General features: G+C 35.2%; 1 protein-coding gene across 6 annotated transcripts in view; it reads left to right on the top strand.

The window, feature by feature from the left end:
• Positions 1 to 19,170, top strand: part of LOC133521967 (uncharacterized) — a 66,229-nt gene extending 47,059 nt beyond the window's left edge. For all 6 annotated transcript variants that reach the window (XM_061857125.1, XM_061857127.1, XM_061857129.1 and 3 more), the window contains one exon: positions 18,739 to 19,170. In XM_061857125.1, the coding sequence (XP_061713109.1) occupies positions 18,739 to 19,008 (270 nt within the window). In that variant the 3' untranslated portion in view covers positions 19,009 to 19,170. The remainder of the gene's footprint in view (positions 1 to 18,738) is intronic.
• The last annotated feature ends 905 nt before the right edge of the window (positions 19,171 to 20,075 follow it).

Genomic DNA, 20,075 nt, shown 5'->3' with positions numbered 1-20,075 from the left:
GAATAACACAGTTAACATAAGTTTTGGTATACATTTCTCAGATGATTCTTGTCTTATCACCCCACAAACATAATTTTTTTGTGGAAATGGATCTGTAGGAGGTCCGAACTTTAACTATTCTAGTTGTAGACCATATTTGAGAATGAGAAAACTTATCTCATACAAAAAGCTCCACTCAGTCACATTTTTTGGGGATAAAAAACAAGACAACGGAAATAATTTTTAACCATTTCATTTATTATATGGAAAAATAAAATCTTTAATGTCCAAAAAGTATGAATTCCTTAAAATCGCTGCAAAATATTATCCAGTTTAACAGCTATTTTACGTGACAATGACATTGTTCTACGGACTGTAACGAAGTATTAACAGTGAAGTGGAACACGCGAAAAATCTGCATTCGTTATGCAACCGTATTTTTTGACATTTAGATTTTATTCTAGAAAGGTTCTAGACTAGTATTTTTATACAATTTTGATGTTTGACGATCTTTTTGTGAAATTCTTACTATTAAGTTTACCATATCTATAATAGTTCAATGTTTTTTTTAGAACAATAATAACTGCATCAATAAATTGCTCTGATATTTAGATTAAGATGATATTTGTAAAATTTGACGATTTAAAAGTGCTTGTTGCTAGGCCTATTTGAATAAAGAATATTTTGACTTGACTTTGACAACCAATGAAGAGCGGAGAATCCGACATGGAAATTATTCCTTTAGGCCCATGGTAGTTACAGTTACGACTGTATTTTATACTAGCTCGGATTGCTGTATTACCATTTATACAAACTGTGGGTTAGACACACATTTTTGTACTTCGCATTAATTAAAAGTAAATAGTTATACATCATGTGTAAAAAAACGTTAATATACTCGTATGCAGATTTGTTGACATATTTTGGACGCGCGCATAATACGACCTCGAATGCAATTTTTACTTAATGATCAACATAGCGAGCTGCAATTCAATTCAATTCAAATATACTTTATTCATGTAGGCCTAGCAACAAGCACTTATGAATAGTAAGACAGTATTACATATAATTATCTTAATCTAATTATCAGAGCAATTTATTGATGTTGTAAATATTATTCCATATATAATACTAATGAATATAATTCATAGATCAAATTTAATACTAAAACTTTCACAAAATATAGTCATACAAAAAAAAAATATGTATAAAAAATACTAGTCTAGATTGTTTCTAGAATAAATTCTAAATGTCAAACAAATATAATAAAAACAACAAAGGAAATACATGCATTGGAATATCCATTTCATCATCATTATTCAAATATAATAAATAATTAATCATTTCGAATCACAATTATTCTGCAACAATATGTAAGGTAAACGTCCAAAGTGCGCGACGTGCTAATGCCCATTAGCACTATCACTTTAAAGATGACGCTTTGGAACAGTGACCAGCTATTGGAGCTCTACCTAACAAATAATTTACAAATTATAGCGTATATACAATTTTATTCTTCATTTCCACCATAAGTAGGCAGACAATCTACGTCAAATAATCCGTAATACACTGTAAAACTGTAATACTCGTACATCATCAATCGTTCACTGCACATCTAGCCCGCAGTATCGACGTAGTAATAAAATACCACTGACCCGAAGACTAGGGCCGTGTTGAACCCTTTGTTTACATGCCTACTTGCTAGGGCTGTCGCCAGGGCTCGATCTTTTAGTGCTGATGACGTCAAACCACACATAATTACGAATAGGTTTTCAGTAAACAATATTACCATTTATCAATCACTTTTAATTAAACTATATCGCCACTTGAAATTAGCAGTACATAACGTGTTTAACATTTGACATTTCAAAACAACACATTTAACAATATCCATATATGTGATGATTATAATTCTACTTTTATTATAAATAAATAAATAAATATTATAGGACATTATTACACAAATTGACTAAGTCCCATAGTAAGCTCAATAAGGCTTGTGTTGAGGGTACTTAGACAATGATATATATAATATATAAATATTTATAAATACTTAAATACTTACATAGAAAACACCCATGACTCAGAAACTAGTATCCATGCTCATCACACGAATAAATGCCCTTACCAGGATTTGAACCCGGGACCATCGGCTTCGTAGGCAGGGTCACTACCCACTAGGCCAAACTGGTCGTCAGTGGTGGTGGTGGTATTATAGTTACAAACAAATTACAATTACAAAATATGGCTGGAATTTCCTAGTAGATGAATAGCATACATCTGTGTCAGGAAACCCCTATACCAAACGAAATATTGAAAAAACACACATATAAATGCCCTTACCGGGATTTGAACCCGGGACAGTTATAGACATTTTAAATAGGGCACTGAGAGTGGATACCCGACGCTGTGATTCCCTTACTTTTAGATTTTATTTAATTAAACTTTATTGCACGATATAAAATTGTACAAGTGGCGGACTCAATGTCTCAAGGCATTCTCGACCAGGTTTCTAGATTAATAACCATTAGCATTTACCGAAAAAATGCACGATTCCATACTAAAGGCACGATAAAAAAAATTATTTCATTTGAGGCTTTTCTATTAACCTAGAATGGAATGTTGGATTAAAAGAAATTGTAATTATAGATTTTTCTTTTAATTAACAAAATGTACAGAGTGGATTGTATCGAATTTATCAATGTTAGTTACAGAAAGCAACAAAAGTGCAAAGACACATTAGGAATAATATAATAATGTGTATATTTCGTAAATGTTCATGCCAAGTTTCTGTAATTTAAGCTTGTTATTTTAAAATGAAAACGTGACTTCGATTGTAACGGCTTTTTGGCGGCAGGTTCATGACTTAATTTACCAGATTAACGTATGTACCTAAGGAACATAAAGTTTACGAGTATGTTGCTACATCCCTACCACCACTACATATATTCTCACTCCGGATTGATTTTCTGTTCGTCTCGGTGCAGTGTCGAGCATTCCTTCACTAATTTCGTTCACAAACAGATCGAATCGAACTTCTGTAGGTATCTTCCCCTTTAACTGTGGACTTAGTGAAGTAGACCAATTCGAACGTACACTGACATCAGAATGATATCTATGTCATTCAGTTATTATGTATTTCGCTCGTATTTATTACATAGATTGGCGCGAGTGAGGCGCACAATAACTAAATTTGGAAATTTATTATGATTATTTATTTATTAAAATATTCTTAAATGAAGTCGTAGCCCCACAAAACTCAACAATAAGTTTGACTGTGGGGTCGTCAGTCTCTAGTTATGTGCCTTTAACAACATAGTAGGTAATTAATGACTACCATGTATGAATTTTTTTTTTAACATAGATTTAAATGTAGTCTTATTATTTTCTCGTCTTATGGCTTCAGGCAAAATATTAAGTAAGTATGGAATACTATACTAAGGGTTCTATCCCTGTAATCGTGTTTTATTCTACGAACAGATTCTGATGTCAGCGTACGGTCGATTGGTCCATAGGACAATAATATTGAAACAATAAAGCCAAGAGGGGCAAAGAAAAATATTACATTTGTTCACTCGTTTTTAAAAACACCATAATAATCCTTAAACTTACGATTATACTATACATTTTAGTAGAGTTAAATGTTCAACTATGCCCCAGTGGGTAAATGTTGCCATACATTAAAACATCTGTCACAGTCGAAAATGTGTACGTATTCATAATTAAACCACACATTAATACCCTAGCTCCTTATTTTTATACCTTAGTCAACTTAGAACCCTCACCATTGTTTCACCGACCTCTGACCGTCATTGTTAGAAAGCAGCTAGCAATTTGGCATCAGTAGTATGTTATAAATCACTCCAACAAAACAGTAAAAAAAAACATATTTTAGGGTATTCAAGTGGGCGACTCAACAGGGTAATAAAATTTAGTGTCAGTATGTACAGTCAAGTGTAAAAATATGGGTGTACACATCTTACTCAAAAATATGTCCCAAATTTATTTTTATTATTATAAAAGGAAATTCATAGCTATTTTGTGACACGGACATTATATTTAAAACTGCCAAACAATTGGAAACTATGACATTTCGAATATCGATCGTCTGAGTTAGCAAGAGGTAAATTTATTTTTGATGTCTTGTTATTTGTCCCCTAAAATTGTGACGGAGTGTAGATTAGGTTAGATTAGGTTGGAAATTATAATCTACAGCTTAGTAAAACGACATGCAAAGGCACTCGCCTTTTTTATTTATTTGATAGAAGTTACACATAAAAGCGTGACAGAGGGGTCAGACACAAGACAAAGAAAATAATTTTGACCTTTGCGTTTAGTGGCAAATGTATAAACTCGTACTAAATACTAATCAATATGTAAATAGGCCCTAAGGCAAGTATACACGCTCGTAGCGACCTTATCAGATAAAAATGAGTCATTGATTATCTTTAAAATCGAGTTAATTACATAGGTCACTAGATAAGTTTTGCAATAGACACATATAAAACAAACAGGTGGCCTATCACATGTACTTTTTAAAACTACATTCCCTAGACAATGATTGGCTGGAAAACATTTACTTTCTTTTTAAATAAAGTTATTAAAAAATCTTAACTTTGTATGGAATGAAAATGTATAAAATATGCGTAAATCGCCCTTAGCCCACGTCGACATTTTGAAAGTATTATCTATATATTAATAATTAAATTTAAAAATAAAGTAAATGTATTCCGCCCGAACATTGTATATGTAAATATAGTTTAAAAAAATATGTGATAGGCCACCTCATTGTTACATATTTGTCTATTGCAAAACTTATCTAGTGACCTACGTAGAATACCGGTTTCTTTGTTACTGAATTTAAGCCATTTTAAATTCGGGAATGCAGTGCCTTGAAATTAACGGATTTAAAAAAACACAGTAAAATAACCGTGTACATTTAATGAAAAATTAAAGTTTTGGTGGCTTGTGCAGTAGTACCAAATAAATCAGTTTCGTGTAGGTACCTGCTAAAATGTAAATACCTACATACCTATTTTGTTTTTTTTTCTTTACTCTATGTTTGTCCCTTTGTATGAAATCGTTTCTCAATACGTACCTAACGTTATGATATGTAGTAGAGTGCTCGATGAATAGGTTTAAAGTCTAAATTTTGAAAATTTTGACGTTGCATAATTTAGAACCCGTTTCACCTCCAATAAAAAAATATCGAATAATATATGTTAAGTTTAACCTATTATAGACTTAGACTTAACTTATATAATAAAACGCACAAGAAAACTTGATAATTTATAATAAGGTTTTTTGCTAATTTTTTAGGCTGCTAACCTATTTCGGCAGGCTACAAACACAGACGGTGACGTTTTTCCCTGCTCCGCTTTCGCCCACTTCCTTCCGCCTCACAAAATGCGGCGGCAAAAACTAAATAAACGGCTACTGGCCAAACTAGATTATGGAACTGCAGCTTGGTTTTGTGCCGCTTATTAAATAGGCAAGCTAAAATTTAAAAACGGCAAAACTTTGTTTGCCCTGGGCCGGGTTAAAATAGAAGCAGAAGAGCTGTACTAAATATTATTAAGTGCTTGAAAATCGCAATTAGTCATCCTTATAAGTTTATCCTTTTTATTGCAATATGGTTGAGGATGTTGTACACGTACTGACGGTATGTGTCCGGAGCGCGGCTCAGCGACGCGATCGTGTCAGTGGTAATGGTAGTAACGTAGGATGGTGTAACAGTGCCTTGGCCTCACCATCATCAGATGATGCTAAGGAACTGCTTAAAATTTATTTTTCCTTTGTTAAATGTTACCTAGAGTCATACAAGTATTTTTTTGGATTACGGGGGTTGCTTAGCGTAAAGCTAAAACTCCCAGGTAAAATAAATGAAAAAAAAAAAAAAAGACGCTGTTTTTTTTATTTTATACCACAACGGTGGCAAACAAGCATACGGCCCGCCTGATGGTAAGCAGTCACCGCAGCCTATGGACGCCTGCAACTCCAGCGGTGTTACATGCCCTTTGCCGACCCTTTAAAACCCTGTACACTCCTCATCATTCTTCTTCCTCGCGTTGTCCCGGCATTTTGCCACGGCTCATGGGAGCATGGGGTCCGCTTGATAACTAATCCCAAGATTTGGCGTAGGCACTAGTTTTTACGAAAGTGATTGCCATCTGACCTCCCAACCCAGAGGGTAAACTAGGCGTTGTTGGGATTAGTCCGGCTTCCTCACGATGTTATCCTTCACCGAAAAGCGACTGGTAAATATCAAAATATCAAATGATATTTCCGAAAAACTCATTGGTACGAGCCGGGGTTTGAACCCGCGACCTCCATATTGCAAGTCGCACGCTCTTACCACTAGAACACCAGCGCTTCACTCGTCATCATTATCATTCAAAAAAGGTCTTTATTGCAGTACAGAAGTTTCCGACAGGTTTATGGTTTATATATTACAAACGTTTATTTAACTTGCCCTGTTAATATGTTACTTGGCTGGATAGTGTGGGTCAAATCTTGGAAGCTAAATTTGACCCACTTCCCGATTTCCGATTGAGCTGTAAATTTGCATACATGAGTATGTAATTCGGGTGACAATACAGTATTATGATGATATGAAGTTGATCTGATGATGGAGACAGGAGGTGGTCATAGGACCCTGTGATGAAACAACGCAACCTAATTGTGTTTGAGGTTTTTAAAATGATCTCAATGAGTACTAGTTGCCTGTGGTAAAAAGTACAGTCAGCGGTAAAATCTTGTAAGTACTAAAGATCGAGATTTTTGCCAAACAATTATTCTATTAAGGTTAGATATATAGCGAATTCTCATACGGTTCTTCTTGCCCCGAGCAAAATAAACTATTATGTTCCTCTTATCCAAAATGACATAGGTATCTGAATATGTTCAAGCTGTATGAACCATTATAAAAAAATATATATTTTAGGTTAGGTACCAGTGGCCGATCGTTCAAAGAACTCGATTCCCACCGGCTTGTCTAATTTCAGCCCGTTGAGTACTTTCACGATCGGTTTATGGAGAGAAGGAAAGCAAAATTAGCTCCGGGTTCCCTACGAATATTTGTGACGCGCCGCCACTGTTAGGTACTTACCTTATTTAAGCAGGCCACCACCGACAGTAGCGTTTTTCCCTGCTCCGCTTTCGCTCACTTCCTTCCGACTTACAAATGCGGCAACAAAAACAAAATAAACGTACTATGCAACTAAACTAAACTTGATTATGAAACTACAGCTTGGTTTTTTGCCAAAGTAAAATGCCAGAACATTGATTGTACTGCGCCGAGTTCGTTTTTTTAATTGATCTATTGTTTAATTGTGGCAATTATTCACCTGCGAATACATTTTAAATATCTCGAATTGATTTTAGGTACAGATTGAGAAAAAAAAAGTTAGTTGGGTACATACTTGCATGCACTCCCTCGTTTTAACGTTCAATAATCCAAGGTAGGCGGGGTGAGGGGTACATGAAGTTAAAATGTTTATTTTTCCCGATGCATAAACAAGTCCTATAGAAATCCGAGACATGGATTCCATAAGCCCGGAGTTTCTTTTAATACCCTACCTCAGTAAGAAATTAAATATGCAGTAAAATGAATTTCTTGACTTCGTCCAGTAAAAATGAAGCATAACTCCAATATTCAAACGTGAAAATATAAAACTATTTCTCATTTCAACTTCGGAACTCGCAAAGTTAGACATGCAATGAAGTTAGCATTCCATAAGCAAAATTTAAATATTTTGGACTGTGCTATTTCGTCTGTCATTGCTTGTAGGTATGATAAACTTAGTGGCGTATATTTATTTAATGATCAGCTGTCAGAAAGCAATGTTATATTAAATTTTAAAAGTTTATTTAAAAAGTTAAATAATAAAAAAAAACAGTCAAAGTTACGATTCCAATCGTTCAGCCGCTAGCCGTAGTGTTTTACTTTGAACATCGATTACTTCCACTACAGCTACACCTATAACAAGAGAAAATTCCACGTAAATTCGTCGACTAACTACTTGTAATTGGTAGTCGGACTATACCCAGCTATAATAGCAAATCGCCAAGTTACTACCCCAAACTCTTAACAATCAAACTTTTGTTGTTTGAAAAGCAACCTTACATCCCAGTGTCAAAGTTCAGAATTAATTTAACAAGGGTCTGTTACGAAATTGTGGAATATCCTTCGGTATGGTGCAGGCTCTAGTAGTAATTTTAGGTTGAATATAATTTGTATTTCTTGGCAATTTGGGTCACGAGAGCGGTTAATATAGTCGTTGCCATATTACTATAAAGGCTATATTGCTTGCTAAAGGGTGACTTAATGCTGTAAGTTATCATAATTTCCAACATACGCTTCTTTAAAATTCTTCCGTAATTAGCATGTGATTTGAATCATTCTGCTTGTATTATAAATTTATGTCGTTGAACTATCTGCTTCGATAATTTTCCCTTAGTCGCTATCCCAGACTTCTCGCTCATGGACACAACTTTTCGGATTCCAATGTATTTTGATTTAACATATTTATTTCATCTTGAATTTCATTGGGAAATGATTCAAATGAAGAACGTGTAATTTGCCAATATAAATTTCGCATTTTAAAGCTGTATGCGTTTAGGTCATACATATTTTATTGTATGGTTAACTTGTTCGCATCTTTCTAGTCTTGTTGACATCGCAAAGTTAAGAGAATCAAAAGCAAATTTATATATTTTTTCTGTATCTGGGAATTTTAGAATCCTGATATTTACCCGGGTAAATTTTATTGTATTCTCCACTGATCTTTTTCTGAAATGTGTTTGACCTGTTTTTGGTCAACTTTCAAGCATAAAACAATCAAAATTCTCCTACAGGTTAATTGTACCACCCGTTAAACATCGTTGTCAACATCAAAGCAAAATGGAAATCTAAGCAAATTTGGCCTTCCTGTTTTTTTTATATAGCCTGTTTGAATGTCCCACTGCTGGGCAAAGGCCTCTCCCCTTGATTTCCACGATTCCCGATTTGGTGTTAACAGTATAAAATAAATAGCTTACAGCTACTTTCCTTGCCAGGTATTTATAGGCAAGTTTCAACCTTTTACTTCTAAAAAGCTGCATAATTAAAGCCTCACTAAAATGTACTCAAATCGTTAAGCTTCGGAGGAAATACGCCTGTTTTCCCGAATGTTTTTGGCCCAATAAATCATGAATATAGTGCTGTATTTTATAACTGTTATATATGTGTATTTTTCTATGTATTGCAATAGGCAAGTTTACTTTTCCGAGCAAAACTGGAAGATTAGACGTTGAATTTGTCGCGTCCAAAACGATACTAATATAATACGAAACTAATATAATTATTAGCGTAGGGACAGGTGGTGATATTATCGACATAGACAGAGAAGACAATGGAGTCGCCTATTTAGGTATATTTTATGATTAAATGATTGATTATTCTAAAACATACACTTCTTATTCAAGTAATGCAAAAAATTTTGGAATATAAATATTGATTTCTTTTGCATATTATTTCTCAATTTAATTAGGTCAATGACAGACCAACGTATAATAACTACAAATAAATATAACAAACAGTAGTTGTCTCAATTGATAACATCCCGATTATATTATGATATATATAATTTTTGCACTATTTTGCTAGTAGTGAAGGTTAGGAAGTATATCAATTAATTGTGAGATTTGTAAAATAAATAGAATAACATGTGTAACATATAACTAATGTCAAATAAAATATGAATTCATACGTTCGGTTATAAAAAGTTTCTATTTAAATAATAACGACTGCATTTTCTTCCCTGTTCAGATTGTCACCACGTGTCCGTACGCTACTAATCATTTTAATGCTTGTAAAACATTTTTTTTTTCTTTCACTAAAACGAATATAGTTTTATCAAACTAACAAAAAAGGAAAACAAGTTTTAAACACACGTCAACATTCATGAATCACCGGCGTAAAATACAAACGTCTTAGTTGCATGTTCTTAACAACTTTCCTTATTCGTGACAAGCGTAGGCGAAATATGAAATATAGAAACACGTTAACTTAACGTTTTATTACGCATTGGAGATGCCAAGTGCCAAGGATGTAGGACGAATAGAAGGGTTTGGACTTGTGCACGTGGTTACCACGGCTATCCCGGGTCACCACACGCACATTCACCGATTCACCGCTGAGCTACACGCGTAGCGCTACGTCGTAGCCGATAACATGTATGTAGCGAAAATGCTTCGTAGAGGCAAAACAACAACGTGTCGTGATTAGCTCTGAATGGGTTAAGGTGCCGTTCGGGTTTCAACTACAGCTGCATTGCTGCATTAGTGGCGTCGTTGCTGCCGCCTCTTTATCTGTCAATTTCCTTCATAAAATGAGGGCATCAAACAGGCATTTTATGGTAAAATCCAAGTCTTTATGGTTCCCAAAGTTGACTGGGCTCCGACTTACCTAAAAACTGCCATTTTGGGGACCAACTCTTGCCGGTCTTAAAAATAGGGGCTTAAAATATTATTGGAACGATCAAATTTCCTAGTAGTTAAAGTAGTTTCAGGGCCCACTCAATAATCGCTCGCGACTCATCAATGGGTCGACCAATAGTTTGGGAAAGTTGTACTTACGTGTTATTTACCAAATTCAATTTTAACAATCTGTGTGTGCGTAGCCAATATGCCAATCGTTTACGCTCCGCAGCGAACGAAACACAACTATCACTGTCGCACTAATATGGAATTTAATGATTAACATGCTCACTAAGCACCCAGAAAAGAAGTTTGATCCATTTACAAATAAGATAAATAATATATTAACATGTTTGTTGAATGTGAGTATGAGAATGAAAAAAAATATTCAAAGTAGGTACCTATACGATATCTAAATTAATGCATGAATACCAGTAGTTACTGGATATGGACTTATTTCATTTTTAGACCATTTTATCGCATTTTATTTCCATGGCAGGAACATAATTATTTTTTGTAACTATACCTAAGTTCGCACGCAAATGTCTATAGGTATTAGCCCGACTTGATAAGCGACCTCATGAGTAATATCATAATAAGTAGCTACTCCTTTTTGACATTAGTGGTCCGCAGGAACATAGAATGTGCATTGCTGTCCCTCATAGAATGTGCATTGTTACTCCTTTGTCTCGTTGCAGAATCAGCTTGCCACGTCTTGTTTCCGAACGTCTTGAATTCGTAGTATCCTTCAGGTAATTAGACACCCAGCCCATGCATAGGTAGCATAAATTGAGTAGGTACATATGTTACAACTATTAATCTATATAATGCCATGTCTATACATAAACACTAATATATATTTTTAAACTAGAGTAGTTTTAGAGTTTTGAGACAGTTAACAAAGAAGGGCAGATAGACAAACTACTTAAGAGCCCTTAATCCTTGGAGCGTTCTCCGATTTCACGAAATAACGCTCGATAGATGGCGTTGGCGCTCGGTACGCGCGCCAACGCCATTCACGCGCGTAATGAGTAGATTAGGAGTTCTAGTGACCAACTCCTGACTCCATAATGAGACCCTGAACATCATCTAGATTGATGGTGCTCGTGAGGGCAAATCTATTGAGCCCAAACACGATGGAGTTATGATGAATTATGGTGACCAACTCCTGACTCCATCATGAGACCCTGGACTTCATCTAGATCGATGGTACTCGTCAGGGCAAATCTTTTGAGCCAAAACACGATGGAATTATAATGAGTAGATTAGGAGTTCTAGTGACCAACTCCTGACTCCATCATGAGACCCTGGACTTTATCTAGATTGATGGTGCTCGTCAGGGCAAATCTATTGAGCCCAAACACGATGGCGTTATGATAAGTAGATTAAGAGTCCTGGTGACCAACTCCTGACTCCATCATAAGACCCTGGACCTCATCTAGATCGATGGTGTTCGTCAGGGCAAATCTTTTGAGCCCAAACACGGTGGGATTATAATGAGTAGATTAGGAGTTCTGGTGACCAACTCCTGACTCCATCATGAGAACTTGGACTTCATCCGGGTCAAAAATAATAATGCAAATGCAAACCCTAACGTAATTTCAAGTAAAAATGCGTTTTTCAGAAAATCGCAGCCAAATAACACTAGACCCTACTCATAGTGTTGTGTTCCTGCCAGTGAGTAAGGTTGCCAGAGCTCAACGAGGGGCGGGAGGGGGTTAGAGTCGGCAACGCGCATGTAACTCCTCTGGAGTTGCAGGCGTACATAGGCTACGGATACTGCTTACCATCAGGCGGGCCGTAAGCTTGTTTGCCACCGACGTAGTATAAAAAAAAAGGACCACTGAAAATCCATCAATAAGCGAGAGTCTGTTAAGCATAGTGTAAAAAATGAACTTTTATTAAGATTTTCTAATCGCAGTATATAGCACTTCTCGGAACTCCGTAGCTGATTACGATCGCAACTAATGCCTGACAATCGAGCACAGGTCCGTCCTCTAAGCGCGCTCCGCGCGGACTGAGAGCGGGGCGTCGCTGCTGCGTGATTTATACGTGTTTTAAAAAAATATAAATTTATGGCAATGTAGGTCCCATAGTTATGATTTTTTTTTTATAGGTTAACATAAAGTTACAGTTTGCTATAATATTATTTTTAAAGTAAAATATGCGTACAATTTGCGGAAAAAAAATATAATAAAACCCTGTTTTCGCCAAGAAAATGAAGAAAACTCGGAAGGTATTTTATCAGTTTTTTCAAATGAATCTTCGATTGTTAATCATTCCAGCCCCTCGTACGAGATATGTTGAATCAAATTGTAGTCATTCATGTACCAAATGATTCTTGTTTACAGCAAAATTGAGAACCGAAACGCCACATCTCACTGCAAATTTTGGAAAAGACTCCCAAAAAAACTCATTAAAAAAGAGGTTTAAAAGAGAAAATGAAAATTTGAACTGTTGGAGCCGCTAGTTTAGGAAGCGATTATTTAAGTACGTTACCAGTTTTTGAATAAATACTAATAGTTACGTCGTAATCTTGAATGAAAAAGGAAGCATTTTACAAAATACGCTCGTCTGTAGGAATAAGGACTCTTAACGCGAGTGAAGACTTTACATTTACATTGATACAAAGATTTTATTCTATTTTATCCGATACTAGCGACCCGCCCGGGCTTTGCACGGGTATGTATTACACATATAAATCCTCCTCTTGAGTCACTCTATCTATTAAAAGAGCATCAAAATCCGTTGTGTAGTTTTAAAGATCTAAGCATACATAAGGACAGACAGCGGAAAGCGACTTTGTTTTATACTATGTAGTGAGGAAGCAGTGCCCAAATTTTATTGTATGGTTCAGTACACATTACGAGGAAAATAATTGTACTAAATATGATTGTTTCTACAACTTATGATGGTCGTGTTTAAAGGGCTTTGATTGTGTCATTATCGTTTTTCAATAAAATGAATATACCGTAAATTAGTCCTAATGTTTGTGTAACGTTACACACAAGTTATTAAAGTTCAAATTAGCATCCCTTCAGGTTATATCGACTATTTATAGACCGCAGTTTGCCTCTCCAAATTACCACGCAATTCGAATGGCAGGCGTTGACCTTTAGCTTTATTTTGTGACAAACTTAAGCTTCTTGGACTAACTTGACAATAGGAAGTACTTTATATCCGTAAGGAAGTTTTTTTGTAACACATTTTAAATACTACTAATAGGAAACAAATCAAATTATTCTATGAAATATGTCGATTTGTGTTTTTTAAGTAGTTACACTATAGTCTGTATATTTAGGTATTTAAAAGAATATAAACAAACCACAATACGTTTTATTAGGTATTAGGTATGTTAGGTATTAGGTTTATTGGACAAGAAAATGCTTCTATTCAATTCAACTCGATGTGTCAAAACTTACAGAAGTTGTACTACAAGATGAAATTTTAACCACCAGCTATACTCTCCGTAAATTTATAGGTCATACCATACTGAACAATTTTTAATATGGGACCAATGCCGACATCGCCAAATAATTTTTGGCTGTTTCGTACATTCCGGCTGATGTCTATGGGACATCCAAATTTTTGTTGCGATTTCAGCATTGGTCCCATAATACCGACCGACCTGGCCTAGTGGGTAGTGACCCTGCCTATGAAGCCGATGGTCCCGGGCTCAAATCCTGGTAAGGGCATTTATTCGTGTGATGAGCATGGATATTTGTTCCTGAGTCATGGGTGTTTTCTATGTATTTAAGTATTTATAAATATTTATATATTATATATATCGTTGTCTAAGTACCCTCAACACAAGCCTTATTGAGCTTACTGTGGGACTTAGTCAATTTGTGTAACAATGTCCTAATATTTATTTATTATTTATTTATTTATTTTATAATAAAAGTTGTTCAATATGACCTATAAAGTCACTACGCCGAGTATGGCTGGTAGTTAAAATTTCACCCCGTATATTACTTACTCAACGTAACAATGAAGCTGCTGTAATCATGTTATTTTGTTAATAGGAATATCTCACTAGGGTCTAGGGTAGGGTATATTGTACTCATCGCTATATTTGTCTACCGTTCTTTATCAACTCTCATCTACTCAAAGGTTAACTGGAAGAAATCCCTTAAAAGGACAAGTTCGTCTTTGTACTGCTTATCCTGTGCCATATATATGTTTTGTGTTTTGTACAATAAAGTGTTTATACATACATACATACATATATCGGGATGATTTGATTAATCAATAGTTAGCTAAATGCATTCATGCAAAAAAGTGTATTTGCTCGTGTTACAGGCCCCACCCAGTAAACTTAATAAATAAAATAAACCTTGGCTTAAAACGATTAAGCATTAGAGTTTAATCCAACGCTGATCCGATCTTCATAAAGTTTTATACTTCAAGTTTAATCGCTTTTAAACCTTTTGTTTCCATTTTTCTTCGCGCATTTTAAAGTATCTTCATTGTAGTCGGATAAAACTATTGTCCTTGATAAAAATGTAGGGAAACGGCTTAATTTCTTGTTATGATGATTAAATTCAAAGTTTAATGTCTGCACTTTCTAACTGCATCTCATTTGAACTTCATTCAGAGCTAATTTTGCTTTTGTTATACTTAAAACTATTTGCACACATCACCCACGCTCTTTAAGCATATCGTAAAAACGTTCCGAGTACGAGTCGCGTAGAGTTTTGGGCACCAAGCGTAAGCGTATACTTGTTATAACTGAAATGCTATTAGTTAAATTCATGGCGTCACTGGCGTCAGATGATTCAGATGTCTTCGGCGGATGTATCGACCATCTTACTTTCTCGTCAGATGAAGATTTTTTATTGTTTAATTATGTCAGAAACGCTACGCTATGACGATGCTTTGTGTGCGGACTTATTTGAACTTGTACGTGCTTGTAGGGCTCTCGTTCGAGGCACGTATTACGATACGCTTACGCGTCTCTTACGCTTACGCGCCATGTGCTGAGGACCTAAGGTGAAATTGGAGGACCCGCGCGAAATCACCTTTTGATATAAACGTGGTCCTCATTTTCCTTTGTGGATATTAAAATTATTGAAAATATTTTGACACAATTTGTTGTATATCGACCACAACTATGCCCCTACGTTCCATTTTTTTCAAAGTTTTAATTATTATAAGAGTTAAGAGCATTTACAAATTTGTATGATAACTGTTACGATATTTTCCTTCACCGAAGAGCGACAGGTGAATATCAAATGATAAGAAAAAATACAATTTAAATTACTATAGAATTCATGTAATTACATACAGTAGGTACTTTTCTTTATAGAATTTTGATTTAAAATGATATATCAAACCATACAAATACATAGCTCTTTCAGAAAACATCGAATACTTACAAAAGGAAAAGAAAAGGAAATTAATAAAAGAAATGAAAATATTATACACACGATGATATTATTAGGAGACGTGAGCAGGATCAAGCCTGTCTGTTCAGTAAGTTATAAGCAACTGTTTCGTACTAGTATTTGTGAGATTCACGTTAATTTAATTTTTACTGTTTAAAAAAAAGTTTTAATTTATTTACGACAATTATGTCATCAATTGAATGTCATCGGAAACTCGTTACTTTTGAAAAATCGTATCTTACTCAGTTGTAACATTTTGTTTTCTTCATAATCAAAGTGCTGTCATGACGGTTAAAGAGGTTTTATCTATGTTAATTAAGTGTTGTAGGGTGTCCATGATTGTAGATAATAAAATTTGCCCTTATCAAAAAGTTAAGTAACAGATAAACAGCGTGATTGTTTTGCTTAAATATGATGATGAACGATTCAGTAACATTTACTTATTGTGTAGGCTTAGTCCTGCTCACGTCTCATGAATCACCCTGTATATTAAATCTGACTAAAATCTTATGAAGGACCTACATAAAATATTTGATGTGCTTTCTTCATGGAGTGAGCACTCTATGTTTACTTATTTCTCTATGGTATAACCCAGGATGACAAGTCGTACTAATGCTAAAAATTTAATTAATAATAAAAATCATGAACAAAATGCATGAATGCAATTCACGTGTATGAAATCTATTAGAGAACGTGTTGCAACGCCAACACATAGGTACTCTGTTATGTTAATGTGATCCTGTGCGCAATTACACCAACTTGATTTATGTTCGTATAAACACGTTACGCGGTGGGCGCGCCGCACGCCATGCTACCAGTAATGAGTTTAAGCATTTATCGTTGTTTTGCATTCAATTGGGAAAGTTTTGTTGGTTTCAAAGTTTTACCTTAGTTGAAAATAAATATCTATAAAACCAGAAGGACTGCATACTTTACCAACACTAAACGCTACTGCAACGCATATTAGGCATCAAGTGCTTAACAGTAAGCAAGCTACAGTAATTAGTGATTTGGCATTTTCAAAATTAATCTCGCTCTCGAAGTGATCCTAATGCACCTTACCAATTTTTGTATTTGTATTTGATTTACACTATATTTTTTGAGCGATTTTTAAGCTTCAAAAGTGAAATTCGAAGTTGATAATGATTTGAAAAATCATGATTATACAAATTGATTAATTATTACACAAATTGACTAAGTCCCACAGTAAACTCAATAAGGCTTATGTTGTGGGTACTTAGAGAAAGATATATATATATATATATAATGTTTATAAATACTTAAAATGCATAGAAAATACCCTTGACCCAGGAACAAATATCCATGCTCATCATACAAATAAATGCCCTTACCAGGATTTGAACCCGAGTCCATCAGCGTCATAGGCAGGGTCACTATCCACTAGGCCAGACAGGTCGCTGTCCAATGTTAAATCACAATAAATTATTCTCTTTATCGTCCATAAAAAGCTCCAAACAAAACGTTGGCGATAACGTTCAATACTGTGATACAATCTTGTTAAAAACCCGTTTTGAAACCTTGTTCATACCAGTCACGATTTCAATATACAGAAAATGAAGATGTACCGCCAATAGCCAATAGGCAGTTCCCGGCTCTGGCGTTCGCGATATATCACAACGAACACAATGGGATCTCTGCGGTAAAATCCTCTAGAGAAAGTCGTAAAGTATAGCTAGTTTTTAGGTTAAATGTGTAGTATTTTTGTGTAACATATGGCAAATGCAAGGAGGACTTTAAAATCTCCGTTTTAAAGTCATACCTAATATATTTTTTTACGGGATTTATGGTACATGCATGAAGATTGCGAGAAAATAATGAATACCTAATGCTAATTTAGTGGCTGATTTAAAACAATCAAAGTAAAACGTGACTTCAAACAAAAAAGTTTTACTTAACCGCAGATTTCTGTAGCGCATTTAGATTTTAACGTAATACAATGTAAGCTTTACATATTTTGTTGAATCATAAAATCGATGAAAACAAATAATGCATTTCTAGATCAATAATGACGTCGCATTCAATAGCAAGGACAAAGACATTAACTATATTTTCTTTTTGTACACGGACGTATTTTCACAGGGAATTCATGTCTGTTAAACCCTTCTATTCTAGGTAACCTCGTCGAGTGACTGAAAGTATCGAAATACACTATTATTTTGTTTCGAAGCCTGGGAGAGAAAATGGAGAAATTTCGCCCGACGTTCACTCTTATTTGTTACATTTGAGTCACATTCTCTATGTTCGCTTTATTTTTATTAACTTATCACATTCGTTTCCAGCCTTCTTCAGGAAAAAAAAGTAGAACGAAAATGTAAACCTAAACTTGTAAGCTGAAAAACGGATAGGTAAAAAAAGCTTACCGTGAAGACGTCATAACTCTAAGGGCCTGTTTTACAATGTCCGAGTACAGTCCTGAATAAGCCACTTGCCACTTATCTGACGAATAAAGTCATAGTTGGCGATTTTCAATCTTCAAATAAGCTTAACTGGTAGATAAAGTGCTAAGTTTTGCAGGAAGTTTTATCTGGCAGTTAATTTATTCGTTAATTAGCTATCCAATACTTTACTTAGACATTGTGAAATAGGCCCTAATATTTTTACGATCAATTAGAATATTTATTCAGCAAATAACATAAAGTTAATGATATATACAATCATAAAAAAAAACTTAAATGTAACTAAATTAATTAATCAATTTGAATGGTCAATTTATGCGACTCAGAACAAACCGAAAGCCCGATGGTGAACAGCATCAAGGTGCGTACAAAGCAGAAGCTCCGTGTATTACAGCGTGTAACCTAAATAAACTTAAGTTTCCTTATCAATATCTTGCAATCTCACACCTAGCTATTAATTTACTTCGCTATAAATACAAGTTTGTATTTATTTCCAGTGCGCAGCCGGGCGTGCGGCATGGCAGGAGGCGGCGGCACTGTCGGTGGGCGGCGGCGGCGCGGGCGCGGGCGGCGCAGCGCGTCGCTGCTCCGTGCTCGGCGACCACCCCGGCGCGCGCCGCGACCAGCGCGGCAAATGGCACAGGAACAACCGGGTGAGAAAACTAGTCATTGCAGAAGTCCGAATCCTACGAATACATGAACTTACAAAGATTTGTAGGGGGCACCCATCACGCAAAACAGAAAACTCATTCAATTATTTACCGTAATATTATTTCTCTTTTGCCTAACAAATTTCAAATTCAAATTGGTTGCTAATGATTGTTACCGTTGTAAAAAGTCACTATTAGCAGTGGTGTCATAGCGACGGCGTGGGCAATCGGCAAGCGACTTTGGACCAAATTAGTCATTAGGTAGGTAATTGATATAGTGTCTATGAAAATTTGGATACAACAGTTGACAATTAGGTAAGCTTAGATGTGCACTGACCTGATGCCGTTGTGATATATTTAATATCTGCTCAAATGTAGCACAGAAAACACGTAAAATTCCAAATAAATGTTTACCTAGGGAACTCTACTAAACATGTACAATCATCATTAGCACAACGTACCATTGTACTCATTTTAAAATGTCGAATCATTGATAGTCTGAGAACCACTTGTTCCCGCGGTCAGGCTACTTTTAGCCCCATCATCAATCTTCCTCTGACGGCCGTCTGAGTGCTCTTGAAAAATATGATTGGATGCAGAGCACCTAAAGTGCTCAAGTCAACGGCGAAATCGTGACGTAAAATAGTTTTTACCAGCATGACGTCCATTGGTAGAACACATCTCAAATGTAGTAAGAAATAAAGACAATAGGTCAAGGGAGAGGTTGTTTGTGTTTGCATACAAACGAAAAACGACCCATGTATCTCTAACAGCAGTTTTAGTCAATAATTATAAGTACATTCTTACTTATAATTAGGTACTGACTAAAACTGCTCCCGGTAAAATCAGCAAGAAAAATGTTAAACATTACTTGACTCATGTTTAACATTTTTAATAACAGGTTTTTACCTATTGCCATGATACTGTTTATATACTCACGAAACACTTACGTTGGTGACAGTACTCACGAATTTTACGTTCTTTAAAACTTAGACTAATGGTTCTATGAATTGTAGACCATACAAAAAGAGAAAATGTTTTTCCACTTCTAAATATTTTCTATTGTCCAAGATTTTTTATTATGTTATTGACTCAATGAAAAACTAGGTTTAAGTAAGTAAGTAATCATTTATTGCATTGCATTTATTGCGGTGGAGTAAGGCAATTTCCTTAAAACTATATTT

The sequence above is a fragment of the Cydia pomonella genome, chromosome 10 (assembly GCF_033807575.1).
Source record: "Cydia pomonella isolate Wapato2018A chromosome 10, ilCydPomo1, whole genome shotgun sequence".
Lineage (NCBI taxonomy): Eukaryota > Metazoa > Arthropoda > Insecta > Lepidoptera > Tortricidae > Cydia > Cydia pomonella.
The sequence above is the reverse complement of the archived record's forward strand: the minus strand, read 5'-3'. Positions and strand labels throughout refer to the sequence as shown.